This window comes from Punica granatum, chromosome 1, assembly GCF_007655135.1.
Source record: "Punica granatum isolate Tunisia-2019 chromosome 1, ASM765513v2, whole genome shotgun sequence".
NCBI lineage: Eukaryota > Viridiplantae > Streptophyta > Magnoliopsida > Myrtales > Lythraceae > Punica > Punica granatum.
The window spans coordinates 45,263,980-45,286,345 of NC_045127.1; the positions used below are offsets into that span (position 1 = coordinate 45,263,980).

Sequence of the window (22,366 nt, forward strand, 5' to 3'; positions counted from 1 at the left end):
TGGGTCCCCCGCTACGGCATGGGACGGTCAATGGAGATTGAGGGGGACGGTCACTATCATAAAATTTTAATAATATAAAGAACTTTACATATTATTCATCGATTTTAATAAAATTATTTATCCTCGCTCTCTTAATTCAAAAAATTTATCGTCCTATTCTATCCATAAGAATGTAGCCTCATCGATTGGTTCCTTCCCCGCTTATATCAACCGTACATCTTGCAGCGATATGTTTATATTTGTTGAATTGCCGTTGAAAATACGGAACTCCTAAGCCTAAGGTGGGGAATGTCATCATTTTCTAGATCCGGGCATTTTGGGCATTACAACTTCTGCATTGTGTCGGTAGGGCCACCACCAAAGCCCCAATTATGCCATTTTCGTGGAATTTTATGGAGCAAATACTTTTTTTAGTCATTTTTTAAATTGTTAAATTACAATTAACTATTTATTGATAATCCAACACTTAAAAAAGCTAATTGTATCATATAACTGATTACACCATAAATCTCTCTTTTCATATTCCTTTATTCTCGTCCTCTTCCATTTTCCCCAAAGTTCATGGCTTCCCTTAATAAAAGAAGTAAAGAAAATAAACTGATTAGAGTATGCCTTCGAATTCGCAAGTGCCTATAAACTCGAGTGGTCCTACCTTCTTGTTGTGGCGCTTACCATAGAAGTGATGTGATCTCTCAAGGAATTTTCAAATCTTGACCCGACACATTATAAACAAATATCATAAGAGCGAGCAATTTCCAAATTTTCTCTCCCATCAATTTAGGGTATGTGGACGATCTTATATATATATGTAACGGCAATTGTTATCTCAAAAAGCCTCAGAATCAATGTGAAATAGTATCACTCAGCTCAAGTGAGTTCATCGATGTCATGAGCCTTCGATATGGCTCTCTTTTGTAGCCGACGGTGGCCCGGACAAGAGTCTATTCAATGGTGTCTTCTTAGAGATTCTTGGTGGGCGACTCTCTATTTGTCCATGTAAATAAAGCAAGTAGCAGCACAGGGCGAGCATGACATTGTTCATCGTGTACTGTACGCAAGTACAGTCAGATTTCTTGATTGGTCATAAATATATATATTTTCAGGTTACGAGAGAATCGGTTATTAATTTTTACCATAATTGATCTGCTATTAGTACTTCACTATAATATTCTATCCTATATATATATATATATATTAGATTACAAGGGAATCGGTTATAATTTTTACCATGATTGATCCGCTACTACTTCACTATAATATTCTATCCTTTTCCTTATATATCAGCATTAAAACTTATATAAATATATGATTTAATGGCTGATGTAATGTAAACTAGAAAGTTGTTTGTTGGTTGCTACAATTATTTTTATTTTTACTTTTCGTCTTGAGCTTGGAGGTCGTTAGTCGTTACTCTGTACACCAGTTTACTTTATATTTCATACCGGTGAAGAATTTTTTTGATACGGCAAGCTGAATACTTCCGACTAATTCAATTTAAATCGGGCTTAAAATTCTCTTTATTTATGGTAGTCATCAATGATGATTTTTTTTTTCGATATGAAACTTGATATTCGAAAACTTAATTGGGTCCCGACTAATTCGATCAAATTATGACGATTCACTAAGGAGTAAAACTCTCTTAATATGAATTTTTTACATCCATAAAGACTTAAAGCCTGAGATATTATTTAAATGGAATAAACGTATAATCGCTTGGATAAGTACAATGATAAATTTTGCATAAATAAAAACGTGCCATAATATGTAAACTGATAAATTGAGGATGGCGTGAGCCACCACAGTGGGGCCCGCAGGCACAGGGAATCTCCTGTCGGGAGGACAGGCGGCGCTGATTCCGCCCCGTTTGGGAAGCGGGGCGAGCCCCCCATCTCCCTGGCAAATCCAAATACCCAGACACCCGTTTCAGCGTAAAACCCGTGCCGGTCCGTCTGGTCCCACACCCAAACACCCCCCCTCTCTCTCTCTTCCCCACCGAGAATTCAAGAAAAATCATTCATTTTCCTGTTGACTACTTGCGCCTGCGAGGTCTCCATCGGAGTCGTTGCCTTCTCTTTCTCCACCGGTTCCCAATTTCTATTCTAGGGTTTGCCTTCAACACCCCCACCTCAGTTTCTACCCTTCCCATCTCCCCCATCGAACGTCTTCTTCGGGAGAGAGAAAGTGGACCGCCCGTGAGTCATCTCCGTGGACTTCTTCTCCCACCGCTTCAAGTCAACCTACCCTGCAGTTTCTTCAATTCCCCCCCTCAATCAAATCCCTAGGGCTCCCTCACTCGCCAGTTCAGAATCGATTCCAATTGCTCCAGCAGCGGTTTCCCCGGAGAAAGTCTCAGTCTTGTTAGGAGGTAATTCGGTCTCCAGACTCTTTTGCTTGTAGGGTTTGATCTCTTTTGATAGGAAAGTCCAGCTGGTACTTGAAGCGTTGGGGGATTGAAGGTGATTTCACTCCGTTCGTATTCGGGGGTGGAGGCTGAGATATCGTCTAGCTGATTGCTGTTGCTGATTTGTTACTGTTACTGAGATCTGTTAGCTGACTGATATAGAATTCGAAGCTCTTGCTTGGTTGCCCTGTGGCTTCTGAATGGTTGGCGAATTGCGGGTCGGGTCGTGTAGAATTTGCTGGCTTTAGTGAGTTTTTCTAGGGTTGGGTAGGTTAGAATGGACAATTCGAAGAACAGGCATAACAATGATCATTTGGGTGTCAACAAGATCGGGAAGAACATAAGGAAGAGCCCCTTGCACCAACCGAACTTCGCTAATACCAACACGAATGCGAACACCACCGCCAACACCAATACCGCCAGCAACAATCCTGCGAGGCAGCAGCCGCAGCCCCAAGTCTACAACATCAGCAAGAATGATTTCCGGAACATCGTTCAGCAACTCACCGGTTCCCCTTCTAAGGATCCCTTGCCACGACCCCCCACCAACCCCCCGAAATCTCAGAGTATGAGGTTGCAGAGGATTCGCCCTCCCCCTTTGACTCCCTTTAATCGGCCCCATGTTCCCCCTCCAGCTCCAGTCCCTGCACCTCAGCCGCCGCCGCCAGTCCCTTACAACAACTTTCCCAGGCCTGCTCAGTTCGGGGGGCCACCTCCACCCGGTCCTATGCCACCTATGGCAGCTCCGGTAGACCCATATACGCTACATCCGACCGAGTCTCCTGTTTCAGCTTACATGCGTTACTTACAGAATTCAATGTTGGATCCTAGCCCAGTAGGAAACCTGTCTATGCCTCCGCCTCAGGCTCATGCTTCGGGGTCCATGCCTACTCATCCTCCCCCACCTCCACCTTTATCAGGAATACTCCCTAACCCTCCTCCAGCTGGATTTCCTTCACCGCGGTTCAATGGCCCTGCGATGCCACCTAATGCTAACCTTCCTTTTCCGCATATGAATGGGCCAGCCCTCCTGCCCTCTCCGACTTCTCAGTACCCTTTGCCATCTCCGAGCAGTTACTTGAACTTGTTGTCTCCTAGGTCGCCTTATCCTCTGCTCTCTCCCGGGGTTCAGTTTCCGCCTCTTACGCCAAACTTCTCATTCTCATCCATGGCTCAGTCAGGAATTCTGGGTCCTGGGCCCCAACTTCCGCCTTCACCTGGTCAATTTTTTCCGCTGTCCCCTTCAGGTTTTTTCGCAATGCCTAGTCCAAGGTGGAGGGATCAATAGCAAGTGGAGCAATCTTTTCTGAAGGAGGTCCGGTTCCTTCTCGTGGGAGCTTGCATCCGAATGTTTTTGCAAGAGTTCAGCATGTAACAGTCTACTTGTATCAGTAGTTTGCAGTCTTTTTCCTTTTTGTTTTTTCTTTTTTTTTTCCTTTTTCTGTTCATACCTGCTTTTCAGCTTCTTGTTGTAATGTTATTTCAGTATAGCAGCAGTTCATTTTCTCGGGGCAGGGTTTAATTTAGATGGTGTAGTTGATGAGCTAATGCAAGTGGGAGAAATTGATGTAGCAAAAAGATGAAATAGGAGTACAGACATTGAAACGCAATAGGTGAATGTTCATCAAGAAGAGTTGATGTCCCTTTTGTCACTTTTGCTGATTGAATTGTTACCATATCGAGGTTTCAATTGCTTCGTGAAGGAATAATTTGAGGCATCAATCCTCTAGCTTTTGCTTTGGTTGGTCTTGTTACTGTATACCATGAAGCGTTTCCATGGTTCTCTTGACTGCTACTCTGTTGAAATCATGTAATGATCTTCTGTCTGCTCATAGTACCGTATTCTCCTTGTTTGTAAATATTTGAAAACGTATGGTGAGAGATAGGGCAGGGACAGTGGAGCTGGACCGCAAACCATATCTCGATGATACGTTTCCGTACTTACAATTCGTTCATCCAAAACTACGTTCCTGGTGGGTCTGATCGGCTGTGTGAAACTTTCTCAGTTTCCGTTTTCCCTTTCTTCTTTCGAGAATGCTACCTCGTATGTATTGGGTTGCTTTTTCCGTCTCTTTTTCAATGAACGCATGTTAGCTTTTGTTCATTTTCCACTTAGACGAAAGGAGAAAGAATTGGAAATTTGGATGCACATTTATTCCTAGGTCCCCGCGGACTCTGATCGAATCAACGTGGACAGACTGCACTTTGGAACGATCTTAGCCCGTTGGCATGCGTGATGAGCACGAAGTTCCAACGTGCCTACCTAAAAGGCTTAGGGGAAAACAGTCCACGGGTATGTCTGCAGGATAATTTGTTATTCTTACATCTGAAGACTGTGTGCCTTTGGGTTCCGAGTTAAAGAGTTGGCTCAATCATCCTATCTTTTTCTTTTTTTTCTCTTTTTTTTTTTTCGGCGTGCACACTGGTATTTGAGAATACATTGTGTTTTGATTAATCCAGTTCAAACCAATCAGCTCACTAAGGAATTAAATTCTTCCAATAAGAATTTTCACTACAGTTTATTCAATCTTAGCCACTCAATCTACTGGTCCATCTTCTTATTTGGAAAGGCCTCAGCCCATTTACTGGTTGACCCCACAAGGTTCACATCCATCACCACAATAAAGAACCAATTCAGGCAAAACAACCCCCATTTAGGATTAGTACCAGCTAATTGGTTGAAAGCACAACATGGGATCACCGAAAAGTGAAGCGGGCCTCTTCATTTGATGAAATAATTTGGCGGAGTAATAGTCAATTAAAGAGAGTTGTGGCTAGAAAAGCATGCATGGGGAGGCCTCTTAAAATACTTCATTAATTATTACTTATTATTTCTTTTAATAAACATAGCCAATCGGTATAATACAACGAAATATAAATCTAAATAATAGATGTAGGTAGTCTCATTAACGAAAATTGAACGTAAAATTTATTTAGTTCTTAAGTAGATGCGTGCCACTGTACTGCATCTTTTTCTTCAAGACACTTTGTTATTTTTTCCCTTGTAAGCTTAAGGAGATCACCTACGATCATAATTGGCATCCGTATCTTTCTTATAATCTCCTTCGAGGAAGTGGTGGGAGAAAAATGAGGTCCACCTTCACAAAAAGTGTGGCAACAAATTATTTACGTTGAAATGACGGGATATTTCATTTTCATTTATTCTTTTCTTTCCATTTTCTGGGTATCAAACTATATGAATCTATCCGAGAATACCCAGCTCATGGCAGAAACTCGATATTTTGCACCGTTGAGGTTGTAAGTTTCGAATACTTGTATTTGTTTGCAAAATACATGGTTGCATATATAGTCGTTTAGAAATAAATGTCGTTTCCTTCTTTTATTGGCTTTAGGACTTCTTTTGCTTCCCTTGTGGCCACTATACCTTTCTTATGCCCAAGGAACCCAAAAAAAGGGGGGAAAAAAAAGAAGGAAATTTTTTTAAGAGAAATTGCATACGAAAAAGGCCAAAAGAATCTTGAAAAAAACCACCAATCACATCCCCCATCCCTAACTTTGTCTTCGCAGCTTTCTAATTTAATTAAGGACCAAGTTGGCAACTTGCATCCTCAATGAATTGCCATTTCGCCAACCAATATAATCCAATCCCTTTCTTTATCTTCCTTTCCAATCTTGAATTTTTGATATAATCAACTACAATGACACCACTCGATCCACCAGTAGGATTTCCAGAATTAACTTTGGATACGTTTCATATAATCATTTCGATGATGGAGAATCAACGTACAACCACATCTTCAATCAAATACTTTCGGTCCGATGATATTACAACTGTACTTCAAATTACAACGTGAAGTCGTTTTTCACATTTTACGAAAGAATTGTCAGATCAACCACTCTTCATCAATCCACGATGTATAAGTTTTTTAATACGATATAGTATTAGCTACCGTTGTATATTCACATACCGCACAATTACTAGATAGTCAGGCACGGGATGGTCTAAACTATAGCATAAGTAAACCGGATTCAAGGTCCATATGATATATATTATGATGGGGGCATCTTTGATCCATAAGATAGCAAAGGTAATATAATGGAAGTCAGCTCAATTGTGGGACCGCCCAAAAAAGTCAAAATGTTTGGAGATCATTGGTCAAAAGTTGGACATGACCCTAATTTGGGCAAGTAGGATCAATCACATCCGTCCAATCTATGGATGAATTGGATATTCTAATCAGGAGACAGCCTGCCACTGCCAAAGGGCAGATACTGTTCTCGAATTTCCACTGGCACGCAAATATAATAATGTATGTATATATCATATCATATAGGTATATGTATATATAGTTAGTGATGCTAATAATATGGACCCCTTGACAAGAACACACATTGCTCACAAAGCCATGGGTATATATCTACATGTCCCACCCTGCCTCATTTTATCCAATAGACTACATGATAAAAATTCCAACACCAAAATCATTATACCTAAAGCAACTGGACGTACCATCCAGAAAAGAAAAGTGAAATCAAGTGGTACAAAAGCCCCGAGGGCTAGAATCTACTCAAAGATCTCTTGGTTATGAGTCGGCGATCGGCGATCTTATGCCACTCATTCAGTCTCCAACTTCCTCATGAAAATGGAGTTTTGAGATCAACTTTTCATCGTATTAAAACTTTCTAAATTACACAACACAAATATATTAAGTTGAATACTTTGATTTGAGTAGCACGCACTGCATCTGATGTAATCTAGCCGAAAGTTTAATCTGTTTCAAATTTCTCCATTCTTTAGATGATATATATGTGACATGATCAACCGCCATAACTAATGTTTATATCATCGATCCGCATGGGAAAGAAAAGATGCAACCTTGCACATGCATATGATACGGTTTTAATGCCTAGCTATATTATCTCCGTTGACAATGTACATGCATCAAATATCTATGACCGAGTAGATATCATGGAGCCCACTATCCATAAAATACATATATATATATATATATATATATGGTTGCCTGTATGTACAAATGGTGGAAAACTAGGAGCACTTGTCATTTAAAGATACATATGGAAGACTGGGACATAACGGATACTTCTAACTTTTGAAATTGACGTAGAATCAAGAGTGCATGATATATAGTACTGCATATATACACAAAACCTTAGTATCGAAGAGTTATATTTTTGGATAGGGACCGATTCAGAATTTGGATTTGGGGGGACGAGGTCCTTAAAAGGTGAATAAGAAGGTTCTTTTCGAAATTAGGGGGTGGAGGTGGGGAGGGGGATAAATATAAGGGTTATAAGGGCGTCAAAATCTGATTCAAATCTAATATAGGCATAGCTCTGATTCTTACCCAGTATAGCACCTATGGGTATATAAGAAATGTATCAAATTCATTCTTTTTAATGAATAGATCTACCTGCAGCTCTAGATATGGAATTCAAATGGATTAAAAAGGAAAATACCCTCTGAATCATAGAATGGAATGTACTATCAACCAACATTTGCCGGCTCCTCCTTGGTTTGTTCCTTTAGACCATATCGTAATTGTTCCGTGAAAAACCATACTGCAATTGAAATTTCGTGCGCTAATTCGTATTAAGTATTAAGTGCGTTTTGAGGACAGACACCTGTTATGACTGTGGAAACCTGCAACAAGCAGTTGTGGTCCATGCGACCATGCTGGCAACTATTAACAGCTGTTGCTCCGAATTTTGGACCAATTTGTTATCGAACTTGTGCAAATACATGTCGGAATCGAAACACTTAAGTAGATGTCATCACCGGTCACAATAACTTGCGTCTTATTTCCAATTATTGAAGTTGTTTACTTTGTCTAAAAGGAGAGGCGTCGTCGGCCAATCATAATAAGCATTCAAATCATCACGCATATAAAATAGACCATATCGGATGATCTAAGATGAAAGCTAATCCTCGAAATATATATATGAGATACAAGTGTGGGCCCAACCCCAATCTTCTTCTCCCCACCTAGAAAAGGGGACATCACAATCACATCACCGCTAATCGTGGGACCAGGCATGATCCGTTTTGATCGGACGGCTTGTGTTGAGTCTGATTGGTGAATCCGCAGTAACCCCGAGCTAGGGCAGGAGAATGGAATGAACCACTAGGAATGCACGACTTAACTTAAACGTAAAGCCACCAACTTGCATTTACGGTGATTCGACGTAGATAACTATCTCAGATTCGAGATCTGTGAATAAAAAAAGAACTGGTTTGATCATGATTTACTAGACTTCAGAATACTAGATGACGTACACCGAGGAGATAAATATAAATAAAATCATAGTTGTTTTGATTAAACGGTCTTCATCTTCCCAATCCCCAAGTTTGAACCTTTTCTCCCAAAATGGCCGAATAGAAATATTCAAGAACTTGCTAGTCGGAGCATGCCCGATTTAATTAGAAACCAGGATATCCCTGCAGATACGGTAGTTAATCTGAAGTAAGTCGTCCAATAATCGTCATAGTAATTGATCTAAACATACCAAGCCCATCTATTGATTTTCATGCTATTGCCGCACATCAAAAATGCAATATCACGAAGGGATCACCATTGGAACTATGAATGTGTCTTCGATTGGCAATGTAGAAGAGAACAAAATTTACTTGGGGAATTTGGGATGTTTTTGCAATTCATTTTCCGAGCCTTTCCCGAACATGTAATTTTCTGACGCCATTTAATTAATAATCGAGCTATATATGTCGGCGAGAGATTAATGACAAATTAACAAATATAATTGCAGAGAACCAAATAATGATACCTTGGACCACCATGTGTAACACACAATTGGCATTATGTCATCAGTCACCACTCATTCATGCTTAGACAAACTTTCATTCTTTATATTTTAGGGATCACATTAACTTCTTGATTGATTAAAACAAGAAAGCCCTCAATTTATGCAACTGAACCAAAAGATAAGCTAAATGATAAAAAAAAAAAAGGATGAACTTATTGGCTGACATTGCTCAAGAACACTAACAAAACAAAACTTGCTAATTTCTCTCATGAAATCTACGTTAAAATAACCAATATGTTCAAATAACCAAAAAGTGTAACGTAGTAACGTACGTCATCGTCTGGTATAACTAAGTGATTTCAATTTCGATATGAAATTACTTGTGCCCCTTTATTAAACATTTGTAGTACTTCAATGTGAGACTCTTTGTACCCATTTATTAGTAATTTGAATTTCTACTTCATTATACGAAGCACATTGACCTCTATTGTAACAAAAAAAAGTCCAAATTAATTTTCATTATTCCCAAATATATCAACTCAACAGACAACTAAAAAAAAGGGAGAAAATATGCAAGAAAATTTATATTTATGTTCCTTCTACACAGTCACTCGACCTCATTTCCACAAAAAGAAACATGCAAGTTGTTAAGGAAAAAGAAGAACAGCCGCAAAGATTTGACAATTGCATGTGAAATTAATGCCCCTCCAAACCCAAGCATTCCAATTTCCAAATCAATAAAATCCAAATACTAAACAATTCTCCTGAAAAAAAAAGAAGGAAAAATTCATTCAACTCAAAACAAAGCAAGCAGATAGATATAGCGTAGTGGCGCACTTCTCGTCTGGTGATCAAGAGGTCATGGATTCGATACTCAGTGGGACTGTACTGTCTTTGCCCTTTTATTTCAATATACTAGGCGCATGTACCTCCATTGTAATAAAAAAAAAGCATTTATATGTACACATGCATTGACTGAACTGCCCTTGTCTTGTGTCCACAATCACAAAATTCCCCCCTCTTCCCCCGCCCGTGTCACCGCCTCCCAAGTATCTCTCAGCCCACAGGTTTTCACATGTACAAACCAAAAGAGAAAGAGAAAGATAAGATGCTCTTCTTTGCGCTATTCAATTTCAAACCCACCCTCGCTAGCTCACTCCTGAAATCTATTCTACTCCCCCATTCAATGTTCCTTACCGTTTCCGATGATTCGATAGATCAGTTTCGTTCGGATGTCGAACTATTCAGAGATACCGAAATCTAACCGAGCAACAAAAGTTTTGTATTAGTATCTTCATTCATTGGATTGGACCCTGCTGTACTTTTTTCTTTTTTTCTTGCAGGTCATGACAAACCTGTGACGACTTCACCGGTCGGTCGAGGAGTTGTTATTATTACTGATGAGCCGCGTCACGTGCCAGCCCTTCTGCGATGGCGGCGAGCTTCTGCAGGTTCAGCTTCACGACCGTGTCAGCGAACAGCCGGGTGTCCTCCTCAGTGTTGCCCCCCGGCACGTCCACCACGTATGACTCAAGCACGACGGTCCAGACCTTGCCGTCGCGATGGATCTCGTGGACCGACGTCACGGACCTGTAGTTCCTCAGCCTGTGCTCGCCCCCGATGATGCTGAACCCCGTGATGTGCCGCTCGTCGTCCAGCATGTCTAGCCTCTCCGTCGACGTCTCCGCTGGCAGGCCCGTTATCACGCTCACGTACCTACGCATCGAACAATACGACATAAATGGCACATCATCAGCTATCCGGTCAAGTCAACTTATCCCTCGGCCGCTAAATTAATGTAGAGGACGTTTAAATCGACATCGCAGCGTGCGCTGCTGTGTTGGTCATCAGGGCTGGGAAAATGACGAGCCACCAACCGGTGGAACTGACACAGAGGGTCGGACGACTCGACTCGAGGACTCGAACGCCTAACCAAGAATTATTCGAAATAAGCTAGCAAATGATCTTAATTATTCGATAAGATTCAAGAATAAGAATCCGGCCATCTGAATTTCCTGGAAAACCGATAGTTCGAGAACTCCGAGAACCCTCACTTCTCACAAGAATCCGGTCAGCTCCGATGACAGCGTTCATTCGAGATTTATATATATGTGTTGCAGTGTATACCGGGTGCATCCGGCGGTCAATGTGAAGTCGTCGCCGACGGAGCAGCTCTTGATGAAGTGCTTGTAGACCTGAGGCCGGTCGAAGCGGCGGACGATGGACCAGACGGTGGCGCGTGGCGCGTGGATCCTCTGGGCAAGCAGGGAGGAACACCGCCCGGGGGTTAGCCTGTAGGTGTGCAGCTCCCTCACGACCGGCACCAGCTCGTTGAACTCGTCCCAGGTCAGGCCGGCCGGCACCGACTCATGGTGGGCCGTGACGACGGTCCCGGCAGTCGCCGGTTCTTGCTCCGCTTCTTGAGAGCCGTCGCCCCTCTGCATTTGCGAACTGACAGAGAGAGAGAGAGAGAGAGAGAGAGAGTGGGGGGGAGAGAGAGAGAGAGGAGGGGCGAAGGGAGAGATTGGGAGGCATTTTTATGTGGGGAAAATATACAGTAAGTCCTCTAATTTTGTCGTTCTTGCAATTTTGGTCCTATAAGTTTCATATTTAGCTGACTAGTCCTATATGTTAGGCCCGTTGGGCAGATTTAGTCTTTTCCGTGAAAGGGCGTTAACAACGTGCCAACGTGGACACAACGGTGTTAATTCGAATTACGTGGCACAAATTAATTGTGAAGTTGCCATTTTGCTCGACAAAAGTTAAACAAAGTAATAAATATGGGTTTTTAATTAAATTAAAACAAAAAAAGCTCCAAAATGCCCAAATCGCCTCCCAAATCGGCCGAGTTCTCTATCGAAGAACATCATAAGAAATCATCATTTCTAGAATATCCAAATCCAAAACACCCATGAGAGCTCTTAATCCCCCAAATGCCCTAAATCGCCAGATCAAAGTGCAGCACCAAGGACCCCGAAATCCCCAAATTCGAAGAACAACAAAACCCTAAAATCCAACGATCTCATGAAAAGAGCCGGCACCATTGCTCCCGATGCTCCCAAGCCTCCTATCATGGGGAAGTAGATGGTGTCCACGCTCGGCGGCATTGCCTCCCTCTCACCTCCATAGCCATGGTGGTGGTGGTGAAGGGCCTCCCCGACGGTCATCAAGCTATATTCTGCCCGTTAGAATCTTGATTGCTATCTTATTTGTCATTTGGTTTGGTTGCGTTGTCATCTGCCATTTTAGTTTGTAGTTTGTAATATTGGGATGGAATATGCTTTGTAGCTTGTAATCTTTTGGGATGGAATATTGGTGCGTTGCTCATTCCAAAAATTGCAGCTCTGAGAATAAATTGCTGATTCCTATACATTATGGATAGTTGGTCAAAAATTTCAACCTAACAGTCACTGTCATATTTTGCACGAACCATGAGATTGCCAAAATCTGTTTGCTCAAATTCTCTTTTATTCCATTGGATCCTGTCGTGAGTTATGTTGGCTAGTCGAGTTCGATGACAGTGACTGTCCTCCATGACAGTTAACTGCCATGACCTATTATCAACTGTCCTTGAAGTCGGCCACCTCACATAACTCATAACACATCCATATAATATAGGTATAACCAAGATGAAAATGCATGATCATTCACAGGCAATATAAGTGCTCCACCAGGTAATATTACCAAAATGCTTCAAATTCATTTTCAATCATGTTCTTAGATGTATATTTCTGTATCAAATTGTAACATCAGACACATGCCACCAGACACCCATTCTGAAACGAAAATGCTACCAAAATAGTTCCAAAATGATAACAAAACGCTCAAGTTGTCACATCCACTTGATACAAGATCAAAGTCATCCAAATTGCTACTGAGTTTCCACAAAACGCTGCCATGTTACTGAACCAAACAAACATGGAACTCAAGCCCCAGTTGAGCTGCCTGCTTTCCTCTGATTTTGCTTGCACCTGTCCTTCTCTTAGCCATTTTCCTTTTTGGTTGAACTTCAAGTTCCTTGAGTGTGATATTTTTCCTTGAGCAATCACCTTCCCTCCCAACAAGCAATCCCCCTTCATTGCCAAGCTGTAATTTCACAAAGCAAATAGCTTTCAAGTTGTGAAATTAAAATAAAACAAAATTGCATCTCTTAATAGTAAATGACTTGCATTCATTACAATGTATCCCCAATTAGCATTTGAAGGGACATGACGTTCACCTCTATGTGCACTAATGTCAGTCAATGACTTTGTTTTCTCATTCTTTCTACTAGATGATGCAGGGTCTCATCGATCCTTTTACGGCTTGGGTTATTTTTTTTCTAGCAATAACATCTTCAATATTGGTAGTCCTCCTCTTGCCCTAAATTTCAAGCAGGTTCAGATTCACATTAAAAAAGAAAAAAGAAAATTCACAGATGAAGAATCTTGGATGGGAAAGTATATACCATGGTACTCCTTTCTGCTGAAACAGATCCTAATATATTGGTTATTATTGGGGCAGATGATTGACAAACAGTATCCTAAATCAAAAACAAAATCAATGATTAGTTGCAATGATACTAACAAATGCACTTCATAAAAGATGAAATGCAATTTAGAAAGGATACTTACTGGTTGAGTAGTGCCCTTGCCACCAAGAGGGCATGTTTTCCAGTTATGGCCAGGTTGCCTACAAAGCTTGTAATGATTAACAGCTCCTTTCCTGGACATGTGTTGAACTCCATCATTGTCAGCCTAGTCTCCAACATTGTCTTCCTCCTCTGTTTCTTTGGCCTATCTTTCCTCTTTTTTAGCTTGGGAGGGTTGGGTGGATCATGCATGAGATTTTTCTCTCAAATCTTATGAGGCGTTTGGTTTCAGAGTTAAAGTAATTTTGATTTTGATTGTGAAAAAGGACAAATGTTGTATAGTGTGTTGAGTTAAAGTTAAAGTTGACTTGAAAAATGTGTATTTTTGTTGTGGGTTGAGTTAAAGTTAGAGTTAAAGTTTTTGTGATTTTAACCTTGAAAACAAACGGACCGTTAGGGTCCCGCAATGGTTCCATCACTTTTCCATACGCTTCTAAAAACATCTCATTCCTATAGAATTCATGGACATAATCATCTGGCTCTTTCCCCTTATTCAATAAAGCCCAGATGGCACGGCAGCAATGAATTCCTGTCAGCTGCCATGCCCTGCAATCACATGTTCTCTTACCAATGTCAACCACAAACTTAGTTCCCCAAGGCACGATCTCATAACCATCCTCACCGTTCCAAGTCAAATGACAGTACCTACTAAATTTCAAATTATCTTGCAATTTCTTATTAATCCTAGGCCCAAAATCTTTGTTCAATTTCTCATAGCTAGATCTCTGAGTATGGATCCTTTCCTTCACTATCTTCCTAATGTCCTCTAACATGGAATAGATGGACTTACACCTTGCTTCTAGAATCATTAAAAGCTCCGCAAAGATTGTTATCAACAATATCACATTTTACCATAGGATTGAAGAAAGCCTTGTGCCAGTGCTTATAATGTGGTCTTTGTAGCAAGATCCTCGTATGCCTGAGGTGACATTTTGTGCAGTTCTTCCATATTGAACTTGAAATCAGCTTCATTTGTTGATTTGGCAATGATCCAGAGCTGCCTTTATATCTTTGGGCCCCTTGTGGCTTCCACCCCAATTAGCGTAAATGTGTCTTGCACACATTCTATACTCTGCTCGAGGGAGCAACTCAGCCACTGTAGGCACCAATCCTTGCGGCACAAGAACATGCATGTCAGCATTTGACAACAAAACATATGAAGAATATTAAATGAAATAATGAAAAAATATTATTTTCTTTTACATTACCTTCTGTTGATTAGATATAATTGCCCAATCCAGGCGATCTGATATGTTTAGATACTCGTTAAGTAGATTGAGGAATCATGACCATGTATCACCACTCTCCACTTGAACTACTGCCCATGCTAGGGGAACATTTGGTTATTCTCGTCTCTACGTATGACAATTAGCAGTTGACCTTTCACAATTGTTTTCAAAAAACAAACATCCACCCTAATGATTTGTCTACATCCATTCAAAAATCCTATCCTCGCAGCCACAAAAGACACATAAAATCCGTCAAATACACTTGGCTCACTTGATATCGGCCTCTCAACCTTCATATAGACAGAATTACACAGGTTTGATCTCCTTAGCTCATCAACATAATCCCACATCATGGCATACTCCGCTTTGGTGTCATCAACCACTAAATTATAAATCTTCTCTTTAGCCCTCCTACACTGGTGTTTGGAAACCTCCACACCAAGTTGCTATTTCACTAGCATCTTGAATTCAGCTTGCTTGATGGTTGGGACAACCCTAATTGTGCTTAAATAATGCCTAGCCAACCAGCCACTAGTTACTCTTTCATTCTTGAAAGTGACACTGCAACTATGTTCGTCCAGTAGACTCTTAATTTGATAAGCTCCATGGTCTTCCACGTGTTTAAAAGATATTTTTCAAGGACAATTTTCTCCTTTACAGCAGGCTCTCATGTACTCGTGCAATTTTTTTTTTTCAAATATAAGTTTCTTTGAGTTCTCACAGCATCTAAAGTAATGGCCCCCTTAAATTGTTTCCCATCATCAAACAATTGACCCACACCGAAAATAGGCACCCCACAAGACAGCTCATAACAAGGGAAGGTACCTGTCTTTCTGAAATAAGCTCTAGTTACCTTTTCTCGCATTGCTCCTTCCTTTGCATGATCCTCAATCTCTGATTGTGATTCTTCTCTAATGCCGCAAGCCTCATCTGAAGATGGGTAATCCGTGTGGTACACTTCATCTGCTACATGAGATGTTCCAACTCTAGCAACCTGCTTCCTTTTCCCCTTCTTTACCTCCTTATCTTGTCTTACCTCCCTTGAATCAATTTCTAGATCTTTCTCTAACCTCACAGTTTGTAACTTCTCTTTTCTCTTGTTTTTGGAAATCTGCATTTGACCCTTGATTTGTGCAAGCTGGGGATCATAATCTTCACTATCATATCCACCCAAATCCTCTAAACTATAATCATTGTCACTGTCACAGTGACTCTCTTCTTGTGGTGGACTTATAACTGTATGTGCTTTGTCTCATATACGTGCATTATCAGTTCAATGACGGAATCCTCCCTATTCACCCTTATTATACCCCCATCTCCTCAATTGCTTGGACCGCATCAACAGCAGAAATCATGTTCGGCTCGACATCCCAAATTTCTTTCTTCCCACCACTATATACCAGGTCCCCACCTTCTCCCTTAAGAGTCCCGCCGTCATTTACTTCGAGAAGTTAGCCATGGGAAATGTATACGTCGGGCTGTCCCACTCCTTAAAAAAAAAAATAACGAAAACCCATTACAAAACTGTAAAACCAAGTTGACATATTTTATTCAACAAACCCAAATACATTGCAAGAACATTACATAAATCAAAACTTTCACTCCACGAGAAGAGACGTGAAGGAATAAACAATAAAGCAAGAATAATAAGTGGACTAACGTTTCACACCAAACAAAACGACAAACACACTCTTCACTGCCATGAGAATGTCCCCTGCTTCATGAGAATCTTCACTGCTTCGCGAGAATCTCCTCAGAAAAGTGATGCTTAAACCCTAATGGAGTTGAACAAATTTCTTGAAGAATAAGATAGGAAGACCGAATAGGGTTTTCGATTTGGGGATTTTGAATCGGGGATTTGAGGAATCTTTATCCGACCATTATTTTGGGGCTTCTTTTTTTATTTATTTAAAACCCATGATTTATTGTTTTTAACTTTTGCAATCAAAATGGCCACGCAACAATTATTTTTGTGCCACGTATTATTCATGATGACAACTGAAAAAAATAAAATAAAAGCGTCCCGTCCATGTCGGCATGGTGTTAACACCCTTTCACGGAAATGACTAAATCTGCCCAACGTGCCTAACATATAGGACTAGTCCGACAAGTTTGAAACTTAGAGGATCAAATTGCCGGAACACTAAACTTATAGGACTTGTGATGTAATTTTGCCCTTTTTTACGTGGGAGAGAAGCGAGGGTAAGATGGGGAATTCATACGGGATTTGTTGGGGGCAAATATTTTAGTTATTTTTAGTTATGTGAGAGGTTAACCATATTTTATATCTATTATATATAAATATTATATATAATTTTAAAAATATTTGGGGGCGAATTTTGTCAACTAGTGGACGTTGCCATGTGGATTTTCGGCTCACTGGCTCTCCCATTGCACTGACACATCAAATTTGGCTCTGAGCCAGATCTGAAATTTACTTATTCCATCCCTCATCCTTCTCAAAATGTAACGGTGCGTTTGGTTTCAGAGTTAAAAATTCTATTTGAATTTTCAAATAAAAAATTTTAACTTTAACTTTAACTTTAACTCAACACACTACACAACAAAAATATACATTTTCCAAGTCAAAAGTTTTAACTTTAACTTTAACTCAACATACTACACAATAAGAACAAACGTTTCCCAAGTCAAATTTATAATCACATCTCATTTGTCATTTTCCATAATCAAAATCAAAATCAAAATCAAAATTAAAATTACTTTAACTCTGAATCCAAACGCACTAAAAGTAACTTTGATTTTGATTGTGGAAAAGGACAAATGAGATGGAATTATAAATTTGATTTGGAAAAAATGTATTTTTGTTGTATAGTGTGTTGAGTTAAAGTTAAAGTTAAAAATTTTGACTTGAGAAATGTGTGCTTTTGTTATGTATTGTGTCGAGTTAAAGTTAAAGTTTTTTTTATTGTAAATCCAAACAAGGCTGGAATCCTTTTTTTATTTTCAGTGAGACCATACGTTCGAGCAGGATCAGCCTAAAATGCTTCTGAAGCTTGTTTTATCTCTGATGAAAGGACAATATTCATCCTTAGCGAAAAAAAGAAGAAAAAAGAGGACAATATTGATTGACATGGACTGACTAAATTGATTCGACACTTATTCCTTATAAACAAAGATTTGTGTTCGTGTATTGTAAATGTAAAAAATTCAAGTTGTGACAATTTATCTCTCAATGGGCGGACCCAGTATTAAATTGAATTAGTCTGGACACATTGACCTTCGTAATATTAAAATGCACATAAAAAAGGAGGGTATTCTCTATTTCGAAATTAATTAAGCATCCCCAATAATTTGCTAAAAAGACGTATAATAAGATATACACAAGTTATTAGGTTCAAGCAGATATACGAGCAGTAAATATTTTGTGTCAAATCAACGTAAGTTGGTTTTAGTGGTTCGACTCTTATTTCGCTTAAGCAACCTTGTAAATGCAGAAAATTCACGCTGATGGAGTTTTACTCCTTAGTGAGTTGACTTGACTTGACTGAATTAGTCAGGATCCAATTGGATTCGGATACTAGAGTTCACACCGAAAAAATTTTTTTGTGTCAATAGACAAAAGGGTATTTTCCAAAAAAAAAGGGGAAGAAATAACTTAATGGTTTGACAAAAAGAAAAAGTTAGAATATTGACCTTTCATCGGGGCAAAAAATATAACAAAACAAGAAATGGAGACATCATAATTTACATTGTTGAAAACTTATGTGTATGATACATGAAAAGTACACGACAAGCGCGTACATATATATCATATAGATGTGTTGCTAATCATTAAAATCAGTATTATAAAAAGAATAATATTATTTTTGAAGTATATATGAACCTGTGGTTCTCAGTTATAATGCATTGGCCCAAAAGAAAAAGAAATTGTATTTATGCTATGGGCTGACTTCAAGATTATAATCCTGTTATTATTTTTCACTCACAAATCAATTTCTATGACATGACCAGGTTGTATGGAAGTGGGATTGGAGGCGTGAAAACTCTTTTTTTAAATCCTAATGGGACCAACCTAAGTTCTATATATATATTTTTAGGTATATGAAAAAAATAGTACGGCACTTTCAATCGAGAATTACGTAATTTCAGTTAATCAGAGAATCCCGATTGAGTATTAAAATTTACTGAAACATGTCTTGAGAATATTTTTATCTCTTAATGGGTTGACCTGCCTCAAACTGAATTAGTTGTGATTCATTAAGTTTTTTAATATTAGAGTACATGCACCGAAAAAAAAAATCTTAATTTGCATTCAATTTCTGGCAATATAGCTGGCATAATAGATTGATACATGTACCTGAGAATTCCTTCCCTCGGGGGTAACTTTCTTTCACGATCTAGATTAGGAATAATATATATATACACATATATATGTATTTATATATTACATGGACCAAACCCTAGATAGAGAATGAAATCGAAATTACTATTGATGCATATATGCAAGACTGGAACAACGGTGGAGAGCTTTGCAACCATATAGGCACTGTGACGCTCCGGAAGAATTGCAAATTTTTCATAGCGATTCCCGGTAATCTCCGGGACCTGAACTCGGGATATATACCACTAAGTAAGATCAAGCTAGTTCATAGGCATTCGGGAACTTCCACTGCGTTCGATCATCCAATGCCCTGGCAACTTAATTATCGACGTAGCTGGGACTGCGGGACAGGAAGCCAATCGAAGTTATCATGAGAGAAGATGCATGGGCTGAAGTCTGTTCAGGTTTGAAATGCATACATAGATCGATATCTAAAGCTGCCACCGTGTCCTAGCCACTCCAACATTTCCTTTGTATGCGAGTTCCGAATAGTTAAGCATCTCAAAAGTGATTGTTCGCCATGTTAGACGTCTCACTTTCCTCATAAGAGCTAAGATCCTTGTACGCACAACAATAAGTGCATAGTCGGGACTCGGGAGATGAAAAAAATATCGAACACTATTGTCCCCTCATAACTCCAAGTAACAATCCTACGTATTACGAGCAATAAAAAAGTTATTTTTTTTTTGTCTCTAAGGACATCGATGTGGTACTCTCATATGATGAACTCCTTTTCCACAATCGATAAATTATAACAAGAAAGTTGTATCAGGGCGACTAGACAGAGAACGTTGCATGCACGAGGCGACGAAAGAACCTATATATCCCAAGCATAAAAATTACCATCAGAAACTCTCTTGCTCCGAGGCAATTAAGCTTGGTTTTCTAGCATCTGGACAACACATGTCAGAAAGCCACGCATAGTCTTAAAACCTATAGGGGCGATATTGTATGTAGTTTCTTGTGGGTTTAACTGTGGGGAGGATAGGCCATTCGTGAACTTCAGCCTCCGAGCAGGATTCTCGATGGCTCAACTCGATCCAACTATTCCTGGACCTTTTGGCAACCAGCTTTCGTAAGAAACCCTAGACCTTGCAGACAATAAGGTCCAATCCACGAAAAATCTAGCAAGGCAAAAACATTTTTGTGCTTGTTACTGGAATAAAATAATTTTCAGAGTCTTGTCACGTAGGCCAATCAGGTCATTAAACATGTCAAGAGTATTTTTGGAAATTACAAAAGTCCGGGGGTATTGGCGTAATATTGGTGAAACCCTAGAAAAATGACATCGCTTTTCACATAGTAAGTAGATTTAGATTCAAAGTCTGTGAATAGACAAAATTTGGACGTAACTGTGGATGGCGCTGCATGACTCAAATTGTGGGACTACCATGTTTATAGAATTAGAATGACGACGACGTCGTATCCGAATCATAACTGCCTCAGTATTTAAGCAGTCGCGACGTCGTCTACGAGTCACGATTACTGGATAGTTACAGATCGAGAAGATAAAGCTCCACTAGTATTTGATGGGGAAAATTATCAACCTTGGACAGTAAGAATGAAAGCTTATATGGAGGTTGTGATTACTGGGAAGCAATGGAAAACGACTATGAGGTGGCTGCACTTCCTAGCAATCCAACCTTGAATCAAATCAAGTATTACAAGGAAAGAACAACCAGGAAAGCTAAGGCCAAAACTTGTTTGTATGCTGCTGTTTTACCTGCCATTTTTAGCATAATTATGGCTTGTGAATCAGCCAAGGCAATCCGGGACTTCCTCAAAGCTAAGTATCAAGGAGATGAAAGGATCAAGAGCATGAAGGTGATGAAATTTGGTCAAAGAATTTGAGAGATTGCAAATGAAGGAGTTTGAGACAATTAAGGAGTATTCAACATGTTGATAGACATTGGAAACAAGGCAAGAATGCTTGGTACTGATCTTTCTGACAATAGGTTGGTACCGAAGATCCTTGTTTCTTTTCTTGAAAGGTACGAGGCAACCATTGCCTCTTCAGAGAATATTAAGGACTTGTCTCAGATCAAGTTAGTAGAACTGGTTAGTGCTCTACAAGCACCAAAACAAAGGAGGTCAATGAGCCTGGAGGGAAGTGTCGAGGGAGCTTTGAAGGCCAAAGTGCAATAGAGTTATGGAGGGAAAGAGAAGAAGTGGAAAGGGAAGAAAGGAAATGAGAGTAGCTCAAAGGTTGCCGCAGGAGAAGGCAGTGCAGGCAACAAAGGAGGAAGGTACTCTCCATGCAAGCACTATGGAAAACTGAATCATCCCCACTTTAGATGTTGGAGGAGGCCAGATGTAAGGTGTAGAAGATGTCACAAATTTAGACACATTGAGAAATTCTGCAAAGAGAAGGGTGAACAATAGCAAGGTGAAGCACATGCTACCGTCCAGTAACAGGTAGATCAATTGTTTGTTGCCTCTTGTTTCACCTCTAGTACCCCATGTGATATTTGGCTCGTTGACAGTGGTTGCACAAACCCCATGACTAATGATGAGAAGTTGTTTAGAAACCTTAATAAGTAAATGAAATCAAATGTGAGAATTGGGAATGGGGAGTATTTAGCAGTAGAAGGTAAAGGGACGGTAGCAATGAAGAGTTATGCTAGAATTAAGCTGATTTCTGATGTGATGAATGTGCTTGAGATTGATCAGAACTTGCCGAGTGTATGGGAGTTGGTAGAGAAAGGATTTAAGGTGATATTTGAGGAAGGGAAGTGTTTGATCTTTGATTCCAATGATCAGGAGCTGTTCAAGATAAAGATACAATATAGAAGGGCTTTTCTCTGAATCCTCCTGAAAAGGAGCAGGTAACATTCAAGTGTCAAGTCAGTGATTCAGAGATGTGGCACAAGAGGTTGGTGCACTTGCACTACAAAGGCGTGCAATTTATGCAGAAAAATGAGACAGCAAATGGGCTACCAAAACTTGGAAGAGCAATTCCCAGGCTGCAAGGCTTGTTTGCTAGGCAAGCAGACCAGACTTCCCTTCAAGGAATTCACTTGGAG

At 39.8% G+C, this 22,366-nt stretch overlaps 3 protein-coding genes across 3 annotated transcripts; 1 reads left to right on the top strand and 2 right to left on the bottom strand.

The window, feature by feature from the left end:
* Nucleotides 1–1,899: 1,899 nt before the first annotated feature.
* Nucleotides 1,900–4,190, top strand: LOC116192105 (protein HAIKU1-like). The gene has a single exon (XM_031520545.1). The coding sequence runs from the start codon at nt 2,679–2,681 to the stop codon at nt 3,687–3,689; it is 1,011 nt and encodes a 336-aa protein (XP_031376405.1). The 5' UTR covers nt 1,900–2,678; the 3' UTR covers nt 3,690–4,190.
* A 5,521-nt stretch (nt 4,191–9,711) lies between these two features.
* LOC116193288 (abscisic acid receptor PYR1-like) lies at nt 9,712–11,647 on the bottom strand. The gene is given in 3 exon segments (XM_031522107.1): nt 9,712–10,541; nt 10,543–10,858; nt 11,270–11,647. Coding segments are annotated over 3 exon segments (666 nt in total). The 5' UTR covers nt 11,587–11,647; the 3' UTR covers nt 9,712–10,508.
* Nucleotides 11,648–12,838: 1,191 nt separating this feature from the next.
* LOC116193289 lies at nt 12,839–14,101 on the bottom strand. The gene is made up of 3 exons (XM_031522108.1): nt 13,756–14,101; nt 13,590–13,664; nt 12,839–13,228 (listed from the first exon to the last, which is right to left on the bottom strand). The coding sequence occupies exons 1-3, from the start codon at nt 13,852–13,854 to the stop codon at nt 13,043–13,045; spliced, it is 360 nt and encodes a 119-aa protein (XP_031377968.1). The 5' UTR covers nt 13,855–14,101; the 3' UTR covers nt 12,839–13,042.
* Nucleotides 14,102–22,366: the final 8,265 nt, after the last annotated feature.

Coding starts and splice junctions, on each gene's coding strand:
- LOC116193289 (XM_031522108.1), bottom strand. CDS start 13,854: ATGTCCAGGAAAGGAGCTGTTAATCATTACAAGCTTTGTAGGCAACCT. Junction 13,665..13,755: donor GCAAGGGCACTACTCAACCA/GTAAGTATCCTT, acceptor TTTTTGATTTAG/GATACTGTTTGTCAATCATC. Junction 13,229..13,589: donor CAGCAGAAAGGAGTACCATG/GTATATACTTTC, acceptor GTGAAATTACAG/CTTGGCAATGAAGGGGGATT.
- LOC116192105 (XM_031520545.1), top strand. CDS start 2,679: ATGGACAATTCGAAGAACAGGCATAACAATGATCATTTGGGTGTCAAC.